This window comes from Chionomys nivalis, chromosome 4 (assembly GCF_950005125.1).
Source record: "Chionomys nivalis chromosome 4, mChiNiv1.1, whole genome shotgun sequence".
In the NCBI taxonomy this organism is placed as follows: Eukaryota; Metazoa; Chordata; class Mammalia; order Rodentia; family Cricetidae; genus Chionomys; species Chionomys nivalis.
The window spans coordinates 71,978,028-72,002,830 of NC_080089.1; the positions used below are offsets into that span (position 1 = coordinate 71,978,028).

At 43.3% G+C, this 24,803-nt stretch overlaps 1 protein-coding gene across 3 annotated transcripts in view; it reads left to right on the plus strand.

The window, feature by feature from the left end:
* Nedd4 (NEDD4 E3 ubiquitin protein ligase) overlaps nt 1-24,803 on the plus strand; it is a 99,230-nt gene that overhangs the window by 53,752 nt on the left and 20,675 nt on the right. For 2 of the 3 annotated variants that reach the window (XM_057768498.1, XM_057768497.1), the window contains 10 exons: nt 1,858-1,908; nt 3,169-3,230; nt 5,361-5,463; nt 12,168-12,334; nt 14,657-14,774; nt 14,865-15,029; nt 18,101-18,166; nt 20,202-20,321; nt 24,301-24,381; nt 24,662-24,716. In XM_057768498.1, coding sequence (XP_057624481.1) covers nt 1,858-1,908; nt 3,169-3,230; nt 5,361-5,463; nt 12,168-12,334; nt 14,657-14,774; nt 14,865-15,029; nt 18,101-18,166; nt 20,202-20,321; nt 24,301-24,381; nt 24,662-24,716 — 988 coding nt within the window. Of the gene's footprint in view, nt 1-1,857; nt 1,909-3,168; nt 3,231-5,360; nt 5,464-12,167; nt 12,335-14,656; nt 14,775-14,864; nt 15,030-18,100; nt 18,167-20,201; nt 20,322-21,956; nt 22,158-24,300; nt 24,382-24,661; nt 24,717-24,803 lie in introns of all 3 variants that reach the window. The other variant, XM_057768499.1, reaches the window with a different exon arrangement.

Here is a 24,803-nt window from a genome sequence, read left to right on the forward strand (position 1 = left end):
TGCTGGGCCATCTCTTTTTCTTTTCTTTTTTCTCTTCTCCTCTGCACTCCTTTCCTCTCCTCTCCTCCTCTCCCCTCCCAAGACATGGCTTCACTGTGGAACAGCCTTGACTGCCCTGGAATGACACCCGCCTCACCTCGGCCACCACCACCTCCCAGCTTATGACTCCATTTTTTTATGTTAGTTCTGGGATTTGAGCTCATGTGCTTGAGCTTACAGAGCAAATGCTTTGACCCACTCAGCCACCACCCAGCTCCACAGCTAGTGTTTTCGATGTTCTTCCTTCCTCTCTTTGCACCTGACGTCTCTCCTCTGGTGTCTGTTACCACGTGAGTGCTGCCTCCCACTTATGCCAGCCTGCTGAGGGCAAGCTTCTCTCCCTTCATCTGCCACAAGCCTTTTTGTCTTCCTTCCTTTTAGTTTTGAGAGATATTTTTCTCTAGATAAAAATTCTAAGTACTTTGAGCCCTTAATTGGCGGCGTTCTTTTGTCTCCGTGATTTCCAGTATTCTTAGTGGGTAGCCTGCCATCATTTATATTTTTTATATTTTATATTTTTAAAATTATGTATATGGGGGCTGGAGAGATGGTTCAAATGGTTAAGAGCACTGTTTGCTCCTCCTGAGGATTCAGATTTGGTTCCTATGACCCTCATGGCAACTAACAACTGTCTGCAACTCCAGTTCCAAGAGAGTAGACGCCCTCTTCTGGTCTCCCCAGGCACTGCATGCATATAGTGCACTACATACATGCTAGCTAAACAGCCATATGCTTAAAATGAAATAATTTTTTAAAATTGTGTGTGTGTGTGTGTGTGTGTGTAGGGAAGTATATACTGTAAGTGCAGGTGGCCATGCAGACCAGAAGAAGGCATCAGATATCGTGGAACTAGAGTTATAGGCAGTTGTAAGCCACCCAGTATAGGAGCTGGGAACCAAACTTAGGTCCTCTGGAGAAGTAGCAAGCACTCTTAACCACCAAGCACCTCTTCAGCCCCACCATGTATGTTTTCATTCCCTGTGTACAGTGTTTTTTGTTTTATTTTAGCAACTTTCAAGATTTTTCCCCATTTCTCCAGGCATTTAATAAAGATGTGCATTTTCATCCCATCTTCATACTTATCAGGTGTAGGTTTGCAGAGTTTATTGAAACTTAAGCTTCTGTTCTCCCAAACATGGAGAAACTTTGCCTTCTTTTAGTTTTACAAATGATTTCCTGCCTTATTCCTCCCCTTTGTTTCACGCCTGGTAAACTTCACTGCTTATGATTGTTAATGGAGAGAGTGCATTGTGCTCACTCTCACACTAGCAGTCGAACCCAGCTGGATTACGAATGTTGCCTCTGCTCAGACGAGCATTGCCTGCTCCCTGTGCCTTTAGTTGCGGCAGTCCAGGGATCAGCGAGGGTCGGGTAGACTTTCTGTAGAGATTTGGAGAGTCATTGTCTTTTTCTGAGACGTCCTTACTCACTTTGCAGTAACATTGGTAGCTCTACACTTGGGTTTCCCAGCTCTCAATGCCAGAACGTTGCAGATGTGCGCTTTAGGACTAAACAGTTCCATGTGGTCTGTGTAGTTGTGTGACTGTGGCCCCTCCTGCTGCCGTTGCCATTCTGTTCTGCATTTGCATGTGTCGTGTCTAAGTAGGTAGTCCTTCTCTGCAGAAGGGCTGCTTTGTTGCTGCTGCCCCGTCATCACCAGACGCTGCGCCACATTATTTGAATTTTTTCATTGACTTTCTCTCGATGCTGCAGTGGATTAAACATCTTACTTTTGTGTAGGGGGGATGATGAGTTTCTCTTCAAAGCATAATAATGAAATTGAATGTTCTGTAATGCTGTTTTTCCTTCCTTTTACAGACAAGAGATGATTTCCTTGGTCAAGTGGATGTCCCACTCTATCCCTTACCGGTTAGTATAGGTGTTTATAATCTTGGGTTTTGTGTTTATAATTTTTAATTATAATGACCAACATGAGTCTTAAATACATGAGCTCTTTCCAGAAATTCATCTCAGTTTTCTATTCACTTGTCTATAAGATTTCCTTACATGAGCTCCAACAAGAAACAGAACTGCTGGGATTGGTTAGCAATATGGAAACAGGGTTTAAAGGGGGCGGGGGGGTTGGAATTACCTTACTAAATAGAGCGGCAAGCGCCTAGGCTCCCGGAAGGGAAGCAAGAGACTGCACCACAGTGCAAATGTGGAACCCTAAGAACCGAGTTGGAAGTACAGCCGGAGGCAGGGCTTAGGAAGCCTTTCAGAATCAGACGTCTCTGGGGCGCTGGAGAGGTGGCTCAGTAGTTGAGAGGACTGTTACAGAAGACCTGAGTTCAGTTCCTAGCACGCCTCTGGTACAGCCAGAAACCACAGGTCCATGGGATCCAGTGCCCTCGTCTGGCTTCTGATGGATCCTCACATGTGTGGTGCACATTTAAAGTTGGAGGAATGAACATTTAAAGAGGCAGTTAGTAGCAGTACACAAGTAAATTGTGTAGGGAAAGAAATAGGCAGGGTTCTGTTCTCACCGTCCAAATAAGCAAAGTAAAGAACCAGATGGAAAGCCTTAGTCAGCATGGGTGGATCAAAGGTAAGTCAGAAGGTAGGGGTACAGAACCAAAGAAAAGAAATAGTTTCATATTATGTGTAGTAGACCATCCTTGTAATTGTGACATTTGAGAGGCTGAGGCAGGAGGATTACAACTGAGTTCATAGTGAGAACTTTCCTATAAATAAGATTCAAGGCATAGAGAGTAGTTAATGCAAAGAAGCAGAGACATAATAAAAAGCAAAGGACTGCTGAACTTTAAAGTAAGAGAAGGGAGACTTATAGCTCTGCGCAGTGTTTAGTGCTCGTAAGCATTCGTGACTACATTTGACCTACTCTGACTTTCTGGGCTGGCATTCTGCATATCACATGTTTCTCTGATGCCAGGGCTCTGCCCACACTGCCCTGTTGCTCTCCTAACTCCTGCCCCACATCCACCTGCTCTGCTGGGTCCCCACCTAGTTCTGCTGTTGCTGCAGTTCTTGTGCAGGAAGCAAAACCATGTGGTTACCAGCTAACCCTCCTAACAAGTTCAAACTGCCTTTTCTCACTCTTCAGTTATGTCTTTCATTATGGCTCATAAATATTCTTGAAAAGTACCTGACTCCCTTTTCTCATTTTAGACAGAGAACCCAAGAATGGAGAGACCATATACATTTAAGGATTTCGTTCTTCATCCAAGAAGGTCAGTAAATACATAATTATAGCATATTAAGCATAATATTTTTGAGATTTTATTTATTTTTATTTTATGTATATGCATGTCTACCTGAATGTGTACTACATGTGTGCAGTGCCCAAGGAGGCCAGAACAGGGTGTTGTAGCCCTTGGGGCTGGAATTACAGACTGTTGTGAGCTGCCATGTGGCTGCTGGGAATTGAACCAATGAGTCTCAAGGAATCTGATTCCCTCCTCTGGTGTTTGTGGTCACACATACACACATACATACAAAGCACACACCTACACAGATATGTGCATCTAAATAAAAAGAAAATAATTCTTTACAAAATGTAAAGTACTTGGTTCACATTGCAAATAAAATTCTAAAATAGAGGGGCTGGAGAGATGGCTCAGCGGTTAAAAGCACTGACTGCTCTTCCAGAGGTCCTCAGGTCAATTCCCAGCAACCACATGGTGGCTCACAACCACCTATAATGAGATCTGGTGCCCTCTTCTGGCCTACAGGCAGGATACTTGACTGACTGACTGACTGACTGACTGACTGACTGACTGACTGAATACATAAATAAACAAACAAATAAATAAATAAATCTTTAAAAAAAATCTAAAATAGATATAGAAAGTAGGATGGAAAAGCCCCCCCATCTTTATCACATAGATAACTGTAATTTCTGTAAAACAAATATCCAACTTGATATGCACAAATGCAAATTAAGGAAAAATCTAACTACATTGTGCAAATATTAGTTAAAAATATTTTAGAAGACTCATATTCAGAGAAAACAGCATGAAGAGAGCATAGATTTTAAAACCCAAATAACATAATAATAATTCCATTTTTTTCTGAACTGGACTACATGGTTTACATGGTTTCTTTATTATTTTTTTTAACAAAAATTTAATCTTTTTGTTGTTGATTTTCAAGACAGGGTTTTTCTGTAGCTTTGGGGCCTGTCCTGGAACTTGCTCTATAGACCAGGCTGGCCTCGAACTCACAAAGATCCACCCACCTCTGCCTCCCAAGTGCTGGGATTAAAGGAGCACGCCACCACTCCCACCTGGTCAAGTGTAATATTTTTAAAAGATTTACTTGTGTGTGTGTGCCCCACATCCATACAGTGCTCAGGCAGGCCAGAAAAGGGCGTCAGATCCCCTGAGACTAAGTTACAGCCAGCTGTGAGCTGCCATGTGGGTGCTGGGAACTGAACCTGGTTTCTCTGCAAGAACAGAAAGTGCTCTTAACCACTGAGCTGTCTCTCCAGTCTTCCAAAATCTAAATTTTAGGTTGTAAATGAAATTCTTTTTGGTCTTTTGTGCCACATAGCCCAAGTAAAATCGATTTAGAATGTGTGATTTACCATCATGAGTCCAAATAGCAGATTGAGGACATCTGGGAAAACCATAGCATTTGCTTTATTTTTGTTTCAAAATAAGAAATGCATTTGAGCATTGTGTTATGGGCACTTGAAAAAAAATTTTCATTTAAAATGACTGCTTAAACTTATTATTTATAATACACATATTAAAACAAAATAAAGGAGCCCTTGCTTTATGGTTGTGTTGCTGTTTATTCTCTTTGAGAACAGTCCTGTATGTAATTCCTGTAGAAGTCTTGGGCCTCAATCTCTTTTCTTCCTTTAATTTTGTACTGATTGCAATGTTTGCATACCTGGAATAGCTCAGGAGATATTTTCCTCCGTGTTTGCTTGCACTGATAGCTGGCCTTTCAACTGCTAGAAACTCTTTATACTACTTTTTTCTTAAAAAACAAAACAACAACAAAAATTCTGTCTTGACTATGCTGCAAAGCCCCCTGGGCTTCCTCTCTGTCTCTGGTCACGGATCATGTCATCTTACCTCCCAACCCCTACAGCTTAGAGCCCAACTGAAGGTCGTGGATTGTCTCTGATCCTACCTCTAACCATCCCGAGCCCCTTACCTGTAATATAGTGGCCTCCCTTCCTCCTCCTTCTCTCTTCCCCTCCTTCCCACCCCACCCCTTTCCTTTCTCTACCCCTGTTCTCTTTGATGAATACTCTCTTCACAGAAACTTGAGCCCCCACTAGTAGATCCCCAAACAAATACTTTCTTCTTGGTATTCAAGTTTTATGAATAATTATTTCTTTTCCACAGCCACAAATCAAGAGTTAAAGGGTATCTGAGACTGAAGATGACTTATTTACCTAAATCCAACGGCTCAGAAGATGACAATGCAGATCAGGCTGAGGAACTAGAGGTGAGAGTCCCAGAGATGTTTGCTTACGCTGCCAAAGGAGATGTCTGCTGTCTTTCTACATACTTTGTAGAAAAATAAAGTTGTTCAAAGAAACTAACACATGCAGTAAAAATCACTGGGATGTTGATTTAACCAAATGTTCCTTAAGCAGTTTTCCCGCTGAAGATATTTCTGCAGAGTGGCTGTTGTTGGTCTTAAAGGTTAGAAATAAGAAATGCAATAGTTAACAATGTAAGTGTTTATTATAATTATATCATTAACTATTTTTAGTTTTTCAAAACCATATTCTAGTCTCCTTAAGAATAAGAAAATAATTTAGTATTCGTAAAGCTAAATATGTAGACATATTACTATATAAAAATTGCTATAATATGCTATTATTGAATTGTCATATTATAAAAGAAATCTTGGGATATGTAATTCTTGTTGCTTTTCTTGTATTTATTTGAAATAAGTATAAGTTCATGATTTTCATGGATGGCAGGAATAACAGAAAGTCCAAGCCTGTATAGAGCTCCACACCCTTGGGTGTGTGGAGGAAGAGAGTATTGGGGTAAAGTGGGCTTTGACCACTGAGCCCCAGGAGCGAGCTGTGACCTGTGAACCTGAGGCACTGACCTCTGGATCTGTTGGGTTGCTTTTCTGTGGGGAAGCGGGGCTGCACTGGCTCAGCCGTAGGGCTTCTTCCCTAGGTTTGAAAAGACAAAGTACCACCTTCCTGGGGTCCCCTAGCAGTCAGAGCTCATCTAAAGGGAGCACCATCTATTCAGCCACACGTAGTGTGTGTGTGTGTTGCCCAACTGTTCTAGAAGGTTCTTGGTTGTGTGTGCTTTCTTCCTCAGTCGTGTCTTTGTTGGCTGAGAGTCTGCTCTGAATGCCACAAGAGCAATGAAACCAGGACCTCCCTGAGGCCTGGACTCCAGCTCATGTGCCTGGATGCCTTGTGAAGAACGTTCTGGAGCAGGGAGTGAATTAGCAAAGCTTTTACCAAATGCAATAATGAAATTTTGTTTTGTGGGGGGCTGTCTGAAAATAAAAAGCTGTTTTTTCTAGTCACAAAATATAGGTGACCCCTAAGTTGGTAACTGAACCTTGTTACGTACCCTCTCTGAAATATGCATCCACCTGTTTGATTAACCTTGCTTCTCATCTGTTTGTCTCTTTTTTCCTTATAATAATTTTTTAGATGTACACTTTTTTAATATTTTGTTTGTTGTGTTTATTATGTGTAATTGTTTGGCTTGCTATATGCCTGGTGCTCATGAGGTCAGAGGTGTTTGAGATCCCTTGGGACTGGAGCTACAGGTAACTGTGAGCTGCCATGTGGGTGCTGGGAATTAAACCCGGGGTCTCTGGAAGAATAGCCAGTGCCTTAACTGCTGAGCCATCTTTCGAGCCCCTGTTCATTCATTTTCCTTCCCTCCCTCTCTCCCTTACTCCCTCCGTGTGTGTGTGTGTGTGTGTTCGTGTTCCATGGTATACTAGTAGAAGTCAGAGGACAGCTGACAGGAGTCCATTCTCTCTCCTCCCCTGTGAAGGTCCCGGGGACTGAACTTAGACATAAACTTGACAGCTAGATTCTTTATCTCTGGAACCACCTCACTGGCCCAGATTTTAAGCTCTCAAGAGATTGGGGGTGGGGTATCTAAGTCTGTATGTGGCATAATAGTGCAGAGGGTGTCTTGCATTGTATAATTCTGTTTGAAAGGAAGGGTGTCTGCTATGAAGACAGAAAAGACTTTCCTAGAGACTTGAAACATTTCGCAGCTTTCATTCCTGGGGAACCTGCACACGGTCACAGGCAGCTCATGCACGGTTCGCTCCTGTGGTGTAGACTGGCTCTGCTTCATGCTGTGGCCTCCCATCGCAATGTTTGGATTCCTTCAGAGTCCACCTTATAATTTCAGGAGATGGGAGCGTGTCGTTTGTTTACGGAAAGGCCAAGGAATTCAGACACACAAATGTGCTTGTTTATCTTCTGGGCAGCCAAAGACCAGAGAAGTCTTGCCTGCTTCTTTGACATCTAGTCTGTGACTAAATATTTAAAATTCTGCATTTGAAGAAAACAGTTGTAGTGCTGGAGGGAGACACTTTCTGGGCAGAGTGGCTCTGAGGAGCAGTTATGTAACGCATTTCCTTTGTGCTCTTTGTGCCTTACGGAGAGCTAGCTTGTATGGGTTTTACAAGATTAGGGTAAAATGTTTGTCTCAGCACTCTTGTGCTTGCTTTCTGGCCCCTCTGACTGCATTAAATTGTAGGTATTTGCATATTGGCTTTCAGACTAGTAATTAGGATTCCTTGACTTGTAGAAAATTATTTTATGAGAAAAATAGATAATCCATGTTTCTTAGGAATTCTACCCAAAAACTGAAAACATTATCTTTCCCAGTAGTATTTGGGATACAATTGTACTTTCTCAAACTTGAAACCATTTCATTTTTTAAAGCCCTAAATTAAGTTACATTTTTTTCATTATTCATATTGAATTTACGTGGACAACACTAAAGCAGATCTTTAAGAAGAGAAATATACATTTTCAAGGAAATATTCTGGGGCCAGGGAGATGGCCCAGTGGGTAGAAGCACTGGCTGTGAAGCTTGGTGACCCGAATTGAAGCTCCATCCTCAGAATACACACGCTAGTGTTTCTACAGCAAGATGGGAAAAATGGAGACTAGCCTGGAAGCCCCAGGGCCAGCCAGCCAGTGTGTGCATCTCCGTGGCAGAACTAGCAAGAAAGACCCTGCACAGTGAGGTAGAAGGAGAGAACCAACTCCAAAACCATGCCTTCTGATCTCCACATGCATGGCATGCAAGCGCTCCCCCGCACTCATGAACTAAAGAGAAAAATTGGTATTATTTCCTACCTCTAAATAGTTTTTTTTAAATATTTATTTATTTATTATGTATACAATATTCTGTCTTGTGTGTATGCCTGAAGGCCAGAAGAGGGCACCAGACCCCATTACAGATGGTTGTGAGCCATCATGTGGTTGCTGGGAATTGAACTCAGGACCTTTGGAAGAGCAGGCAATGCTCTTAACCTCTGAGCTATCTCTTCAGCCCCTCTAAATAGTTTTGTAATCCTTTTTCAAAGATTTATATTCGTGTGTATATGTATGTTGTATGTCCCTGCTTGAGTTACGTGCACTGTGTACGTGCAGGTCCCTATGCAGGCCAGAGATCTCCTGGAACTGGGCTGAGGGGCACTTTGAGTCACCTGATATGGGTGCTGGAAATCAAAGAACAAGCTGTCTTAACCACTGAGCCATCTCTCCAGCTTGTGATAGTCACTTTCAGTGGCGTGTGGTGAAGGAGGCTGACCCCTTTTTAAATACCCTATCTTGTTCATATGTCTTAGTCACAGAAGTCTGCTTTCGCTGGGACATAGACCTGCCTGCACATAATGTGTCTTGGTCAGAGTCACTGCCCGTCTTCCTTCAAGACCCTCCTCTTCCCCCATCACCTTCCTTCAGCTCTCCCTCCCCACTACCTCCTTTTTTCCTATAGTCCTCCTTAGTGTCTTTTTCTTATATCCCCCATAGTAATTTTTTTATTGATAAATTTTATCAATCCAAGAGCAAAGTAGCCATTGATCACATTCACTAAAGCTTTCTCAGGACTAGAGATGGCCCCGTGCTTAAGAGCACTGACTGCTTCTAGAGTACTCAGGTTCAATTCCCAGCACCCATTGGGTGACTCAACCACCTGTAACTACAGGTCCTGGAGACTCAGTGTCCTCTTCTGGTGTCCGTGGGCGCTCTGTGCATACATACAGGCATACATACAGGCAGAACACCCAAACACATAAAAATAAGTAAAAGAGTGAAAAATTGAAAAGGGAAATCTCAAGCTAATCTGTCTACCAGAAGAATGTAACAGAAGTTCAGGTCACTGCTTCTGAGACTAAGGCTTGGGAGATGCAGTTTAACTGTATGTACACAAAATGAAATTTTCTTTCTTTTTTTTTTAAAAAAAAATATTTACTTATTTTTATTATGTTCTGCTTGTATATATTTCTGCATGTCAGAAGAGGACACCAGATCTCATTATAGATGGTTATAAGCCATCATGTGGGTGCTGGGAATTGAACTCAGAACCTTTGGAAGAGCAGTCAGTGCTCTTAACCCCTGAGCCATCTCTCCAGCTCCAAGATTTTCTTTATAAGGCTCAATGTTATGATCACATACAGAAAGGAAACAGGAAAAATGAAGATGAAGTGAGAGAGGAAAAGAAGAGAATGGAATTTGAGCAACAGGGGAAAAATGAGGCATCAGCTTCCATAGAAGTAAAAAGAAAAACAGAGAGGAGTGAGCTAGAAAGGACTTACTTTAGCTTTCCAGGTAAAGTCCTCCACTAAGTGATTCTGTCTCCTTCCCCCCGACCCTCCTCCCCTCTTCCTTTTCAGCCCCTACCTCCCACATCTTTCCTTGACCCCCTTTCGTCCAGTGCAGTCTTCCAACAGTGCCGGTGCTGTGTCCCTTTCCCAGCCTGCATCTGCCTGCACATGCGTGCCCCCAGAGTCTTTAGGACCCAGAATAAAGGCCTAGTGTCTGTTAAAGTATTTATCTGTCATAGTACCAAAGACTTTTCCAGTATCTCTTGCTTTGTTTTGGTTTAGTAGGACATGGACACGTATATGTTTATTGTTATATTTATGGTTTTTAAGTCAAATGTATAATTCTCTTTTGTGCTTTCTGGATTTGCTGTCATATTTTCTGCTCTTGGAATATATTGCTTTAAATTTCTCCAATTTTGTTCAGCTACCCTTTGGGTTTACTTCTTTAGCATTTGAATATTACTTGGTCTGTAGTGTATCCTGGGGATCCAAATTAATTTTTTTTCCCAACAAGTACCCATTATCTAAATAACCTTCCTATTTCCCCAGCGATTGAAAATGTGCTTGTTATGTGCTGAATTCCTCTGAGGTTTGTTCTTTCTCAGTTTCCTAGTCTGTTGCTCTGAGCTGTCTACCACTTCTCTCGGCGCTAGCGACCACACCCTAGAGTGTTTTCTCTTACAGACTCATCTCCACGCCTCTCTCCTTCCTTAGACTGATACTGGTTATGTCTTATATGTATTTCTGTTTGAACTTGAGAATTGACTTTCACTATTTTTAGGGTTTTTTTTTTTTTTTTTTTCAAGACAGGGTTTCTCTGTGGTTTTGGAGCCTGTCCTGGAACTAGCTCTTGTTGACCAGGCTGGTCTCGAACTCACAGAGATCCGCCTGCCTCTGCCTGACTTTCACTATTTTTAAAAATCTAAAACATACAATAATTTTTTATCAGAATTTTGACAAATTTGGCCAGGGGAGATGTTCCATCATACTTGATATATGTGGTGTTAGGGATGGAATCCAGGGCCTCATGTGTGATAGACACGGGTTTGCTAACTGAGGTATATGCCCCAGCTCCTATTGAGGATTGGGTTTTTTGTTTGTTTGGTTGGTTTTTGTTTTTGTTTTGTTTTTATTTGATTTTTTGAGACAGGGTTTCTCTGTAGCTTTGGAGCCTATCCTGGAACTAGTTCTTGTAGACAGAGGCTAACCTCAAACTCATAGAGATCCACTTGCCTCTGCCTCTTGAATGCTGGGATTAAAGGTGTGCACCACCACCAACTAGCAAGAGAAATTTTGCAATTTTATTTTTATCATTAGGGGTGTGTGTCAGTGTGTTGGTATAAGTACTTGAGGTCACATGCATACGGAGCCCCAAGGTATTAGAACTGGAGTTACAGGCAGTTGTTAACAACCTGATTGGGATTCTGGGAAACAAATTCAGGCCTGCATCAAGGTATGTTCCTAATCACTGAGCAACCTCTCTAGACTCTGTTACCAGGTTTTTAGTACAAAGTATGCCATTAATACTTAATATTTTCACTTAATTCTTTACTTTAACTACCCTAGGGATGTATGCATTTTGCCTCTTTTTAGTCGTAACCAAATCTCTGTGCATTTCTTTTTTAAAATCCCTTATTTGACCGTTTTACAACATGACCACAATGCCTGTACTGGGCCCAGGGGAGAAATAGAAAATGCAGACATGCATATCAGAGCGCTGTGTCTGTCACCACACACCCCTGTGTGGTGAGTGTTTCTCAGTGACTGTCTCGTCTCTGTTGGGCCTCTCAGGATCTGACCTCAGTAGACAGCTCTTTTCATGTCTGTGGTGTTTGCTGATTTCCACCATGAGCAAGGCACGCTCTCTGTGGGAGAGGTGATGGCCAGCAAGGCCCCTTCTCTGCCTTGTTCAGTTGCTTGTGCCTTAGAGAGCGGCCAGGGTCGACCTGGTTTCAGTCGTGTCTCATTTCCTCGATGCCTTCCAACGTCACCGTCCTTGTTCAGTGATTTAAAAGGTTTGGGGTTTGTTTTTGTTATTGGTTCGTTTTTTGTTTGTTTGTTTGTTTGTTTGTTTTTTCCAGGATGGGGGTTGTTATTGTTTTGTTCTTTTTATTTCTGTTTTGTATTTTAAACCTTTTGACAAGTTTTAAAGCATCCTCAATTTAAATGCTTATCATTTTGCAGGAAAGCCTTGGTTACAAAATATTCAGATTCTGGCCACGAGAGTTGAGCATGTACTACTTCTGTTTATGCATAATTTCTGGAATTGAACATGTGAAATCTTTCTTTTGTTTCCTTTATTTATAATTTATAAAGCTTTTAAAAAATGTCAAGTGTAACTTAATTGCTTCCATTCTGTTTTTCAGCCTGGCTGGGTTGTTTTGGACCAACCAGATGCTGCTAGCCACTTGCAGCGTCCACCAGAACCTTCTCCCCTACCTCCAGGATGGGAAGAGAGGCAGGATATCCTTGGAAGGACCTACTATGTAAACCATGAGTCTAGAAGAACACAGTGGAAGAGACCAAGCCCTGAGTATGTGCCCATCTGGATATATTTTGCCACCACTTTGCATGTTGATGCCATATCTTGAGGTTCATAGTGGCACAGGGATCCCTAAGCTGTAAGATAACTGTCCCTGAAAAACTGCTATCTTGGCTGAGGTTTTTATTTTTTTAAAAAAAATGATAGTATTTAAAATTATCTGAGGGCAAGCAAGCCTGACAGCCCACATAGTGGAAAGAGGGAATCAAATTCCAAAAGCTGTCTTCTGACCGCCGCAAATCTACCACACCAGGCTTTCGCCTATAGACACACACAAAAGTTACTTGAGGGTTCAGCTGTGGCTCAGTTGATAGAATACTTGCCTGCCATACAGGAGGCCCTGAGTTCCACCCCCAGCACCACATAAAATGGAGTATGGTGGTGCACACCTGTACCCTCAGCACTTGAGGGGTGGATGCAGGAGGATTAGGAGTTCTTAACTACAGCAAGGTTGAGACCAGCCTGGGCGTAGGTATTTTATGTGTATGGGTGTTTTGCCTGCAACTGTATGTCTGTGCAACAAGTTTATGCACCTATCATAGAAATTTTTGTGGTGGGCTATTAAAATATACGATTTGTATTCTCTGCAATGTTTTTGTGCTGCTAGAGATTGAGCAAGTACCTCGGTCGGTCATGCTAAGCAAGCTTTCTACCACTGAACTATAACCCCAGTACTTCATTTTTAAAATATAAATTATTTTTAAGTCCTAGAGGAACCACTAATAAGGATCCCATGTTAAAGACCCTTCTCTGATTTGGTCATGCGGAGAGCAAGGATGGAATGGTACAAAATTGGGCAACGATTTCATTTGGGGTTAAGGGTTTAGCTCACTAATAAAGTGCTTGACTAGAAAGCTCAGGGTCCTAGGTTCAATCCCAGCACTGAAACAAATGAGCAAACCAACAAAAACTGTGCATATATTTTCAGACTTTTCAATATCAGATGCCCTTCTTTCTTTTCATGTGGCCTCCCATAGCTGTTTCCGGTCTTTGGATGTTTGACACACACTCACAGTTTCTCTTACCACTCCATTAACTTCCTGACACTGAGTATCTGACACTTACTGAGAACTTTGGTCCTGTCTAGTCTCAAGTCCCTCCAAAGTAGACCAGTGGTCACACTGTCCGGCATAGAGGCATCAGGATCTGCGTGATCTCATTCTGACCACAAAGTAGGAGATTCTGTAAAACCACCCTCTTGTCTTTGACAGACAGACCTGCCAAGCAGAATTGTCTTTCACTGTGGCTAGTGTCAAAATCGGGTGACAATATTTAGGTGGGAAAAAATGTCTTAAACATTCCCTTAGAACCAGAAGTCACAGTTAATGTTTTTACCAGCCACAGCAGAGTAAGAAATGATCATCTAGTGGCTGAGCAGGTTAGGGAGGCAACGACTGTGGGTAGAGGGACAGCTAGGCACAGTGACTGTGCTCTGTGGACCAGTAAGGTGGCTGTGGTTGAAATGACTGTATTGAATATTGAAGCTCCCCCATGTTCAGGCCAACCAGAAGAGACGGGCGAATGAGTTGATAACACACCAAGCTCTCTGCTCTGCTCATTACGCGGTCATGTACTGTGTTCACCCGTGAATCACACAGTACCCCAAACTGCCCACTGTTGTTTTCTTCCTAATTTTTATTTTACTTTGTGCATGTGGCTGTTTTGCCTACATGTGTGACTATGAGATTTCCTGTGACTGGCATTATAGATAGCTGTGAGCACTCTGTGGGTGCTGGGAACTGAACCTGGGCCCTCTGAAAGAGAAGCAGTGCTCTTAACCACTGAATTGTCTCTCCAGCCCCAGGATAGGCATTTTTTTATGTGTCAACTAAAATAATTATATTTAGAAGTCAGGCGTAGTAGCACATGCCTTTAATCGCAGCACTTGAGAGGCAGAGGCAGGTGGATCTCTGAATTCGAGCCCACAGTGAATTCCAGGACAGCCAGGGCTACATAGTCAGACCCTGTCTCGAAAAAAAACCTAATAATAATAATAATTTTATTTATTTACTTATTTTGGTTTTTTGAGACAGGCTTTCCCCCTTTCCTCCCTGAGTTACCTTTGGTCACAGCACAGGAAGCTTACTAGGACACTATCCTAGGCACAGTGATGTAGTAAATATCAGCCGTTAGTTACACATTTCCAAGAGACTTTCTCCCCCTGTCCCGGTTCCTAACAATATGGTCAGCGTATTGAATAGCTTTTAACCAAAGCCAGTAAATTCAATCCAAGTATGTACTAACCGCAGACTCTTTGATTATGCTTCTAACTGTGATGAGGCAGGAGTGATACCCTCTTATACTTCTCCCTAGGGATGACCTCTCAGATGCTGAGAACGGTAATATTCAGCTGCAGGCGCAGCGAGCATTCACCACCAGGCGGCAGATTTCGGAAGAGGTGGACAGTGCTGACAACCGGGAGTCCCCTGAGGTATGAACCCTTCTTTTGTTCCTGTTTCCAGCACATCCTAAAGCAGTGGACGAGTATACTTGTGGCTCACGTGGATTCTGTTCTTTTTAGAATTGGGAAATTGTACGAGATGAAGAAAACACTGTGTATAGCGGTCAGGCCTTCCAGTCACCTTCGTCGGGTCATGTAGATTCGCAGGCTCACCTGGCAGAAGAGTTAGATACCAGACTTGCTGTATATGGAAATCCGGCCACCGGCCAGCCAGTCACCAGCTCAGTAAGATGTCTTAGATTTTGTCATGGTTTTGTGATTTCATATCATAAATATGCATTATGTCAACTTTTGTCTTAATTCACATGTAATGACAATATTTTGGGTCTTTATTGTGTGGCCGTTTTTTTTTTTAAACTTACATCCCACTAACAGTATGGAGCAACATATGGATAACCCCAGTGTTGGCTGTAGTCACAGGGTCCCTTACTATCCTGGCAAACCCGCCAGAAACATGAAAGCCAGAAGCTGAGTTTCTTAAACATTTCAGCAAGAGAAAACACGCATGGTCGGTGAGAGGGTGTCAGGACAGTGGATTTGGGCTCCTTGTTGGGTAACTGTTAAGGAGGGTCCGGGGAGATAGGACTTCAGTCTGGATGCTGTCAGGAAGAGGAGAGAACTGTGTGGCTGGGTATCTCATCTCATCTGGAGTGACACTAACTCAGTGAGCAGCGGAGAAGAGCAGTTACTTACTTGCCAGGATATGGCAGCTGCTTGTCGTTTTGTGGCTTAGCTAGTGTTATTTTATTTTGCCTGGTTCAGGTACAAATTAGAAGGCATCTTGAGTTTGCCATGACCTTACCTATGTGTGCCAGGCCGGTTCTTGGGTGACAGAGGCTACTTGTCTTTCTTGATTATATGAGGGATTTTGTTTTGTTTTGTTTTGTTTTCTAATTTATTTTTATGTGTATGAGTGTTTTGACTGCATGTGTGTGTACCACGTACATGCCTGGCATCTTCAGAAACCAGAAGTAAGTAACAGAGCCCCAAGAGTTGGAGTTAGATACAGTTGAGATATACCATATGGGAGTTGGGAACTGAGCTCAGGTCCTTTGGAAGAGCAAAAAGAGCGTTTAGCCCCTGAGCCATTTCTCCATCCCCTCTATGAGGTTTTACCCTTACATCACAGCTGTTGCAGTACATGTGTCAATAAGAGCCATGTTAAAGAGAGGCGATGATTTCTCTTGCTGTCTGCAGCAGGGTTCAAGAGCAAAGCATCCCAGCGTACGCCACCCTTGTAAGAACTCTGCCTGACTTTTTCTAACCTGTACCATGAGGCAGGTTCAGCAGAAGGCAGTTTACTCTCCGTGGCTGTTCTAGTCAGTCTCTGCTTTATTCAGTAAGTGACTGTTTCCTGTGGGCTCACCAAAAGAAGGCACCATAACTAATCACTCACCGGGAGTCCCTCTGTAATAAAGCAACAGAACCCCTTGCTTTCACAAGATTTCCATTCTAGTGCAGGGGTCATCGCTGCACCCTGTGGGCCAAATCTGCAGCTGCCTGTTGCCATAAATAAGGTGTCATTGGAATGCGGCCATTCCTACTTGTCCGTAGCCACGTTCACACCAGATCTCAGAGTCGAGCGGTTAGAGGGACTGGCTTCAGTGTTGGCCCTCAGTGGACAGTTTTGGAGACTTCCAGCACCTTATTCTAGACGCTTCGCCCCACAGTTAGATGTACCTGCCGCCTCCTTCCCTTTCCTTCTTCCAGCAGCCTGTTCTGTTTCCTGCTGATTTAATTAATTAACTAGTCAAGGATTCATCAGGTTTACAGACTAGGTATGGGGAGATGAGTCAGTGAAGTGTTTGCCGTGCAAATAGGAGTCCCTGAGTACGATGCTCAGAACCAATGTAAAATAAAAAACCCGGTGTGATGACATACACGAGTCATGCTTAGGCCATGTATAGGTGTCACCAGTTAAGAGTATTCTCATCTTGTGTTTAAACCTGAGACAATACTGAGACCTACAGAACAATAAATTATGTTTCCTCCGTGACTGTTACTGGCTCAGGATATAATGTCCTAAACATTTTATATATATTCATAAACATAAATGTATACACATATATACTTTTAAGATTTTTATAGATTTGTTCTTAATAATGTATATGTGTATACGTCTATATGTATCTGTATACGTGTTTGTGCACATGGGTGTCATTCCCATGGAGGCCAGAAGAGAGCATTAGATCCCTTGAAACTGTAGTTACAGGTCGTTGTGAACCGCCGGATGGGTGCTGAATCCCAAAATCTGGTCCTCTAGATGTAACTGTAAATGGTTTATTTGTATGTGTGTTTCTCTTTTGTGTTGATGTGTTAGTTGGTTTGGGGTGTGAGAGTCAAACTCAGTCTTCTGCATACAGAGCATGTGTCTGACTTGGAGCCACATTCTTGTCTCCTTCCTATCATCTTATATATTCCTTTTGGTAACTTTTTTTCACTTGCTAATTGGACTGTTTCCATGAATACCAATGTACTTCTTTCAAAGTCACCAAAGCCAGTCTTCAGCTTTTGGCATGGCTTACGTGCAAGTTGTCTTGAAGGTATCCACCGTTTTCCTGTTGTGATGAACTTAGATTGTTTGGCCATCATTGTTACCATAAACAATACAATTTGGGATATTCTGATTTTGTGTATGTGTGTTTATAAGTTTTGATGTCATTTAATAACAAAAACAAGATATTTCAGTTAGTGGTAAGAACTTGTATATCAAGAGAAAGGGGAAGAGAGACTATGGGATTTCCAGGAAATAAGTCACTGAAGTGGAATGCCCAGTGGTGGACTGTGAGGCCGGAAGTGACTGGAGCTGAGGAAGAGGCGGGCCCAGGGCGGAAGCACTATGTTTGGTGCTGTACGTCAGAGTGGTAGCTGGTTCTGCTGAAGGCTTCAGCCAGAGAACCAGGGGACTCCATCTAGCCCTCTGGCTGTGGTAGGAAGCCCTTGTCACTGCTGGAGTAATTAAGGTGGCAAATGGTGAGAATTTGATTTAGGGAGAACAAGAGCCACACGCTAACCATCAGGAAAGGTGAATGTATTGAGCATTAGTTAGAAAGACCAACTAGGATGAAGGATGAGTTAGCATGGATGTACACAGAGAGAACCCAAGCCCATCTGTGGACAGCCAGGGATCAGAGAACATGCACACAGAACTGGCCCTTTTGGGGGTAGGTGGAGGGAGGAGAGAGGAGGCATCCCCCATGGGTCTTCCCTTGTTTCTTAGCAGCCTCACCCTCACCCTGCTCCTTGTCTGCACCCTGAGGGGAGACCTAAAAGCCTTACTGTTTCCTCCCCTCAAGAATCATTCCAACCGGAGAGGCAGCTCGCAAGCCTGTATCTTTGAGGAACAGCCTGCACTTCCTGTGGTGAGTTTTCTCCTCTCCCCTTAGCCAAGAATGAAAGATAGAAAACTCAGTTGTTTCTTGATTATTGCATATCACAACCCTGAGTGTGAGTGACTGCCCAGCAGGGAACTGAGGAGACGTGGGGTACAGCCTGAGAGAACTGCCTCTCATGGAAAGCGGGCCCTACTGATGATGGTGGGTGGAATTTGGCTTCTCTGTGCTGCTGGGAGGTGCTGGGCCCCTGCTGCTGCACACATGATCCACAGCACCAGCTGTGTCCCTACCTGGCACCCAACAGCCAGACCTGCCTGTGTGTGTTGTCCCATGAGGAACGTCATCCCTCAGTCCAGTGTGTGTACCAGTGGTGAGGTTAGAGGTTCATCTCCCGGCGCCTCCTTTCCCATTGGTCTCAGTCCACACTCAGCAGAGACCTGTGCTGATGAACAGTGATCTCTCACTGCATCTTCTTTCTGGCTCCTCTTTCATTGTGCCAAGTTCTCACTGCCTTGCGTAGTCACTTTTGTTTTGTTTGTGACAGGATCTCATGTGTCCTCCTGCCTCCACCTCCCACGTGCTAGAACTACAGGCACCGAGTGCTTGCTAGATCAGCACTCTACAGGGAGCTGTATCCCCAGCCTCACTTGTCTTTTCAAATACAATTAAACTCTGAGGTGCCTGCCTTTTCAGCCCTCCCTTCCCCTTGCCTGCCACCTGCTACCTTGGCTCCTGTCTGCCTTCTTCCAAACACCTGGCTATTCTCAAAACCCTAATTCTCTTCCTCTCTCATCTGTGAGCTTGTTCCATTTCTCCTCTTGGGAGGACCTCGCTTTCCCACCAGTCATCCCACCTTTGAATGTCAGTCTATGTATCAGTTACGAGGAACAAGGTTAGTGCGTTCATGGGATGACATCATGGGGATGCTGAGTCTGTATATCAGTTAGGAGAAAAGAGCTTTGTGCCTTCGTGGGAGGATGACATCGTGGGGATGCTGAGGCTCAAGAGTTGCCTAGGGAACTGGCTTGTCTGTCTTAAAAAGATGGTTCCCTACTGAAAAAAATTCCTGTAGTCAGACTTTCTTTTGGGACCACCAGCACACAAATGACATGAAGACTTATTATTAATTATGAAAGTTTGGCTTTTACCTTAGGCTTGTTCCTTTTATAACATAAATTAACCCATTTCTGTTCATCTATGTAACCTGTTTCTCTTAATCTGTCTTCTGCCACATGGCTTTTACCTTTCTCCCATTCTGTATATGCAACTTATTCCATGTCTCACTGGCATCTCCCACGTGCTTGGATACTTCCTAAGTTCCTCTCTCTCCCCAGAAGTTCCTGCCTAGCTATTGGCTATTTAGCTCTTTTTTAAACCAATAAAAGGCGCCTTAGTCAGAGACATATCTTTACGATAGATTCCTTCCATCCTATGCCGAGGATAAGGGCCCACTGGCCTGGTTCCATGACACCAAATTATAGAGAGCACGGGGGACTACCCTGTTACCCTGTTTTGGGATCCACGTCCTCTCTTGTCTGATTATGCCAGAGCTTATGTTAGCAGAGACGAGGTCTCACTGTGGAGCCCCTGGCTTGCCTGGAACTCTCTTGGTAGGTCAGACTGGCCTCAGACTCACCGAGATCCCAGCCTCTGTAGTGTGCTTCAGTTCAGACATCAGCTGCTTCTCTTAGGAGCCATTTCCAAAGTCTCACTTTACCATCTGCAGAGTGGCCAGCGTTAACAATAATCTCCTCAGTTTGTGTGTGTGTGCATGCGTGTGTCCCTAAGCATATGGCTTCTGATGTTGACATGTCTTGCTCATTGTGTCTTTTCTTTCTTTCCAAATGAATTACTGTTTTGTATATATTTTAAAAGATGATTTAAAATGAAGTTCATTGTTCTAAATTTACAATGTATCATCGGCCCATTTTCTGTTGTAATGAGTGGGTTTTAGTTCAAAATACATTACGGGTCATTGTAGAGCACTGGCAGTGAAGAAAGGCCCTGAGCTTCCGTCAGGAGCTCTCCCCCGTTAACACGGAGTTTTTCTGTTATGCGTTAGCTTTTGCCTACTTCATCTGGATTGCCGCCAGGTTGGGAAGAAAAACAAGATGAAAGAGGACGGTCATACTATGTAGACCACAATTCTAGAACAACCACGTGGGCCAAGCCCACCATGCAGGTACTCTGCACTGTTAGCTTGTCTTCTTACAGCTTCCCGGGTGAGCTCGGACTGCACACTTGGTGTCTTGTGTTTGTTCTGCCGTCTCCTGTGGACTCCAGTGTGTGTTATTACATGAAGCAAATCTAACCGGGGCTAGGAGAACAAAATCATAATCTAGTCCATTGGATGATTACTACTTTCGATCGATGACTGCTGTTTCATTTGGTGTGCATGCATGCGTGTGGTGTGTGTGTGCACATGCGTGCGTGTGGTGTGTGTGTGTGTGCATGCATGCGTGTGGTGTGTGTGTGTGTGTGTGTGTGTGAATTTGAGAGTGCATGCGTGTGTGGAAGACTAAAGGATACCATGTCTGTTCCTCAGTTGCTCTCCCTTTTATTTACTGAGTCAGGCTCTTTTACTGAATTTGGAGTTTTTTCTGGGATCTGGTCTCCATCTCTCAGACACTGGGATTGTAAGCTGGCCACCATGTCTTCTAGGCTTTTTTGTCTGCTGTGGATCTGAGCTCTGGTCTGCACAGCCATGGCAAGCACTTTATCCACAGAGCTGTCTCCCTGAGCCCTTGTTCAGATAGTTTGTTAATGCGTGGTCTTGGTGATGGGTGTCTGTGAATTTGTAATTATGGACTGTGGAATTGGCTCCGTGGTTCAGAGCACTGGCTGCTCTTGCAGAGGACCCAGGTTCGGTACTCAGCACCTACATGGAAGCTCACAACCATCCGTAACTCTAGTTCTAAGGACTCGATGCCTTCTTTCCACCTCCGTGGACACTACATGCACTTGGTGCATAGCCATACATGCAAGCAAAACCCACATATAAACTAAAATAAACTTTTAAAAGAAGTTTATAATTGTGACCTCTTCCATGTAGCAGACTGATAATATGTTTATTCTACCTTATTGCCATTTCTTTCACTGAATTTTTTTCTTTTTTTATGGAAGGTGGACACCACAGGGTGTGTGTGTGTGTGTGTGTACAACTTAAAGGACTTGATCATCTTCTGCCATGTGGGTTCTGGGGAATCGAACTCAGGTCCTCAGGCTTGGCAGCAAGCACCTTTACCCACGCAGCTTTCTCGCTGGCCCTTTAGTCGCTCCTGCGCTGGGGGATGTTCCCACTGAGTCTTCGCGGGCAGTGCTTGCTGTCTGCTCTGTGTCCTCCTTGCCCCGTAGCTCCTAGGGCAGTCATTTTACTGTGTTAATTAGCTGAGAAAATTATTATAAATTAGTTGGCTGAATTATTATAAGAAACAGTTTTATAGAAAAGTTTATTTAAAATTCAGGGAAAAAAATTAAAATGTTGGTGATTTGGGCCTGGAGAGATGGCTCAGTGATTTCAGAGCATTTGCTGCTCTTCCAGAGGACTCAAGTTCACTTCCAGCATTCACATCAGGGCCTTGCCACCGTCTGTAACTCCAGCAAGAGAATCCGATACCTCTAGCCTCTCTTCAGGTCCCTGCACTCATACACACACACCCTCCACATAATAGAAACAAGTCTTTAAGGGTTAGTCTCATATGTTTAGGACTGGTTTGCAAGTGTGCCTTCTCTTCACAGGTTAAACTAGCGATTTTAATTATATTCTTTATTTGTGAGGTCTCTATAGTTTTACAGTATGACTTAATTAATGTGCCAGGCCACAGTGGAGACCAGTCAGCTGCCGTCGAGCCAGAGTTCGGCAGGCCTTCTGCCACAGCTCCCCACCAGTGACCCAGCTCAGCAGGCGAGTTCACGGTCTGACACTGGGCAAGGATTCCTTCCTAAAGGTTGGGAAGTCCGGCATGCACCAAACGGGAGGCCTTTCTTTATTGACCACAACACCAAAACCACCACCTGGGTAACTTCCACGCGCCTCAGTTTACATTACAGCAAGAGCTGCTTCTGCATCTGTCACATGTGTTAGTGTAGTGTGCTTCCTAATAGTCCGTGAGTTACGTGTAAAAGTCTCGGTGGGTTTGTTTTTCTGTTTGAGGTAGGGTTGTATGTAGTCCAGGCTGCCCTAGAACTTGCACTCCTCATCTCCCTGCCTTCACCTCCGAAGCCCCACACACCAGGCTCTGTGGGAATGGAAGCCAGGGCTTTGTGCACGTAGGTGAGTGCTCTCCAACTGAGCCACTCCCCCAGCTCCAGGGAGCCTTAATAATATTATTTGTGCTCAACGTACATTTATGCTTCCTTTTGAGATTATATTGGATTTTATGAAGGTGTTCATATTTATTTTCTGTTTCTAGTTTCTGGCTCACTAGTCACAAAGGCTTAGAAAGATTTTTAGTAATAGGTTTTTATCTTTATATTTTCTATTTTCAAAGCACTTTCAAGTTTCTATCTCATTTATTAATATTATCAGAAAGACTCCATGAAGGACAGATATTTTATTGTTGTCGTTGGTAGAATTTAGTTACATTCTTTTATGTATGACTGCCTACATATATGCTATGCACCCATGGAGGCCAGAAGAGTGTCAGATTCCCTGGTATCTGAGTTAGAGATGGTTGTGGGCCACCACATGGGTGCTGGGAGCCAAACCCTGGTCCTCTGAAGGAACAGCCAGTGCTTTAATTTGGAGCCCTGATCAGTTTAGTTTAAGCCTTAAAATTGTTTGGTATTTAGCTCATCACCAACGAAAAGTTCTCCAAACATAACACTTGAGACTTAGTAACTATTTCAAAAGGTCAACAAAGCTTAAACAAATTTAAAAGAGCTTGACTAATATAATAATATTGAAGTAATTATACATTAATTAATCCAAGTAAATTGAACTTTGTTCTCTTCAAGATGTGAGCTGATCTTAGTTACTTTTTTTTAAGCTACCCTCTGATCTTTCAAAAAAAAAAAATAATAACCAGTACCCAAACAGATAACACAACATGTGGTCCTATTTACTTATTCATTTCTTTGTTTGATTATACCCATGCACTTCTCTATCCTGTATGTGCACATGTGTGTGTGGAGGTCAGAGGGTAACTTGCAGAGGTATTGAACACAGTTGTCAGGCCCGCTGAGTTATCTCACTGGCCCAGATGTGGTTCAGTGGGGTAAAGTGGTCTCAGTGCAAGACATCAGTGCTGATCCCCTGGGAAGTGACCTTATCTACCTCTCAATAGGACGACCGCACTGCGTTATCTGCTAGGAGAAGTAAGTCACAGGCGAAGGAATTAAGGCTAAGTGGGTGAGATAGCATGTGCCTTAATCCTAGCACTCTGAGACTGAGGTAGGAGGGTCAGGGCTCCAGGGCCAGTCTGGGCTGTTTGAGTTCTGCCTCAAAAAGCCAAAAACACGCCGGGCGGTGGTGGCGCACGCCTTTAATCCCAGCACTCGGGAGGCAGAGGCAGGAGGATCTCTGTGAGTTCGAGACCAGCCTGGTCTACAAGAGCTAGTTCCAGGACAGGCTCCAAAAACCACAGAGAAACCTTGTCTCGAAAAAAACCAAAAAAAAAAAAAAAAAAAAAAAAAAAGCCAAAAACATATAATACTTAATTTCATTATTTTTCTATTTTCATGTATACGTGTGTGTGCATGTTTTGTGTGTGTGTGCATCCACACATGTACTTGCTGCCTATGTGCATGTATGTGTGAGAAAGAGTGTGTGTGTGTGTTTGTGTGTGCATGCGGAGGCCTGACCGATGCCAGAGATCCTCCTGCATTGTTCTTCTAATAACTAGGTGAGGCAGGCTCTCTCTCAAGCCCTTAGCTCGTCTGTGCCACTGGTCTGCCTAGCAAGCTTGCCATGGGGATCCCGTCTCCATCCAAGGCTAGAATTACAACAGGCCATGGTGCCGTCCTGGCATCTATGTGGGTTCAGGGGATCCAGACTCCGTTCCTCACTCTTTCTTGGCAAATGCTTTACCCACTGAGCTGTCTCTATCACTCCAAAGAGAGTATTTTAAATATCTGTCAACTTTACAAAGCAATTACAGCACAATGGCTGTCATTATTTTAAAGTATGTGTGTTGTTTTATTTGTGACTTAACCAAACAAAGGATGACCCAAGATCGAAAATCCCTGCTCATCTGAAAGCAAAGACTCCAGTCGACTCATCTAATGACCTGGGACCTTTACCTGTAAGTTCTATTGCTGAGCTAACCTGATACCTTCAAATACAGGAGTTATTTAACTGTAACTAACATTGTTATTAAACTATTGATTCTTTCTGCTAAAAATATGTGAAAGTTAAGCATATAACTAATGCTATTTTGGGGCGATGTTTTTGTTTGTTTGTATTGGGGGGTTAGTTCTTTTCTGGTTCTCTTTTTTTTGTTTGTTTTTTTTCTGTTGTTTTTTAATAGTCATCTAAGCTCTGATGCTAAAGTAAAATAATTGAAACAAATGTTTCAATTACAGCCAGGATGGGAAGAGAGAACCCACACAGACGGACGAGTCTTCTATATAAACCACAGTACGTGCCTGGTGACTTCTCTATTGCAGTTCTCATAGTGCTCGGTTGTAGACATGAGGAAGAGGAACATCTTTTCTCTTTTCCCTC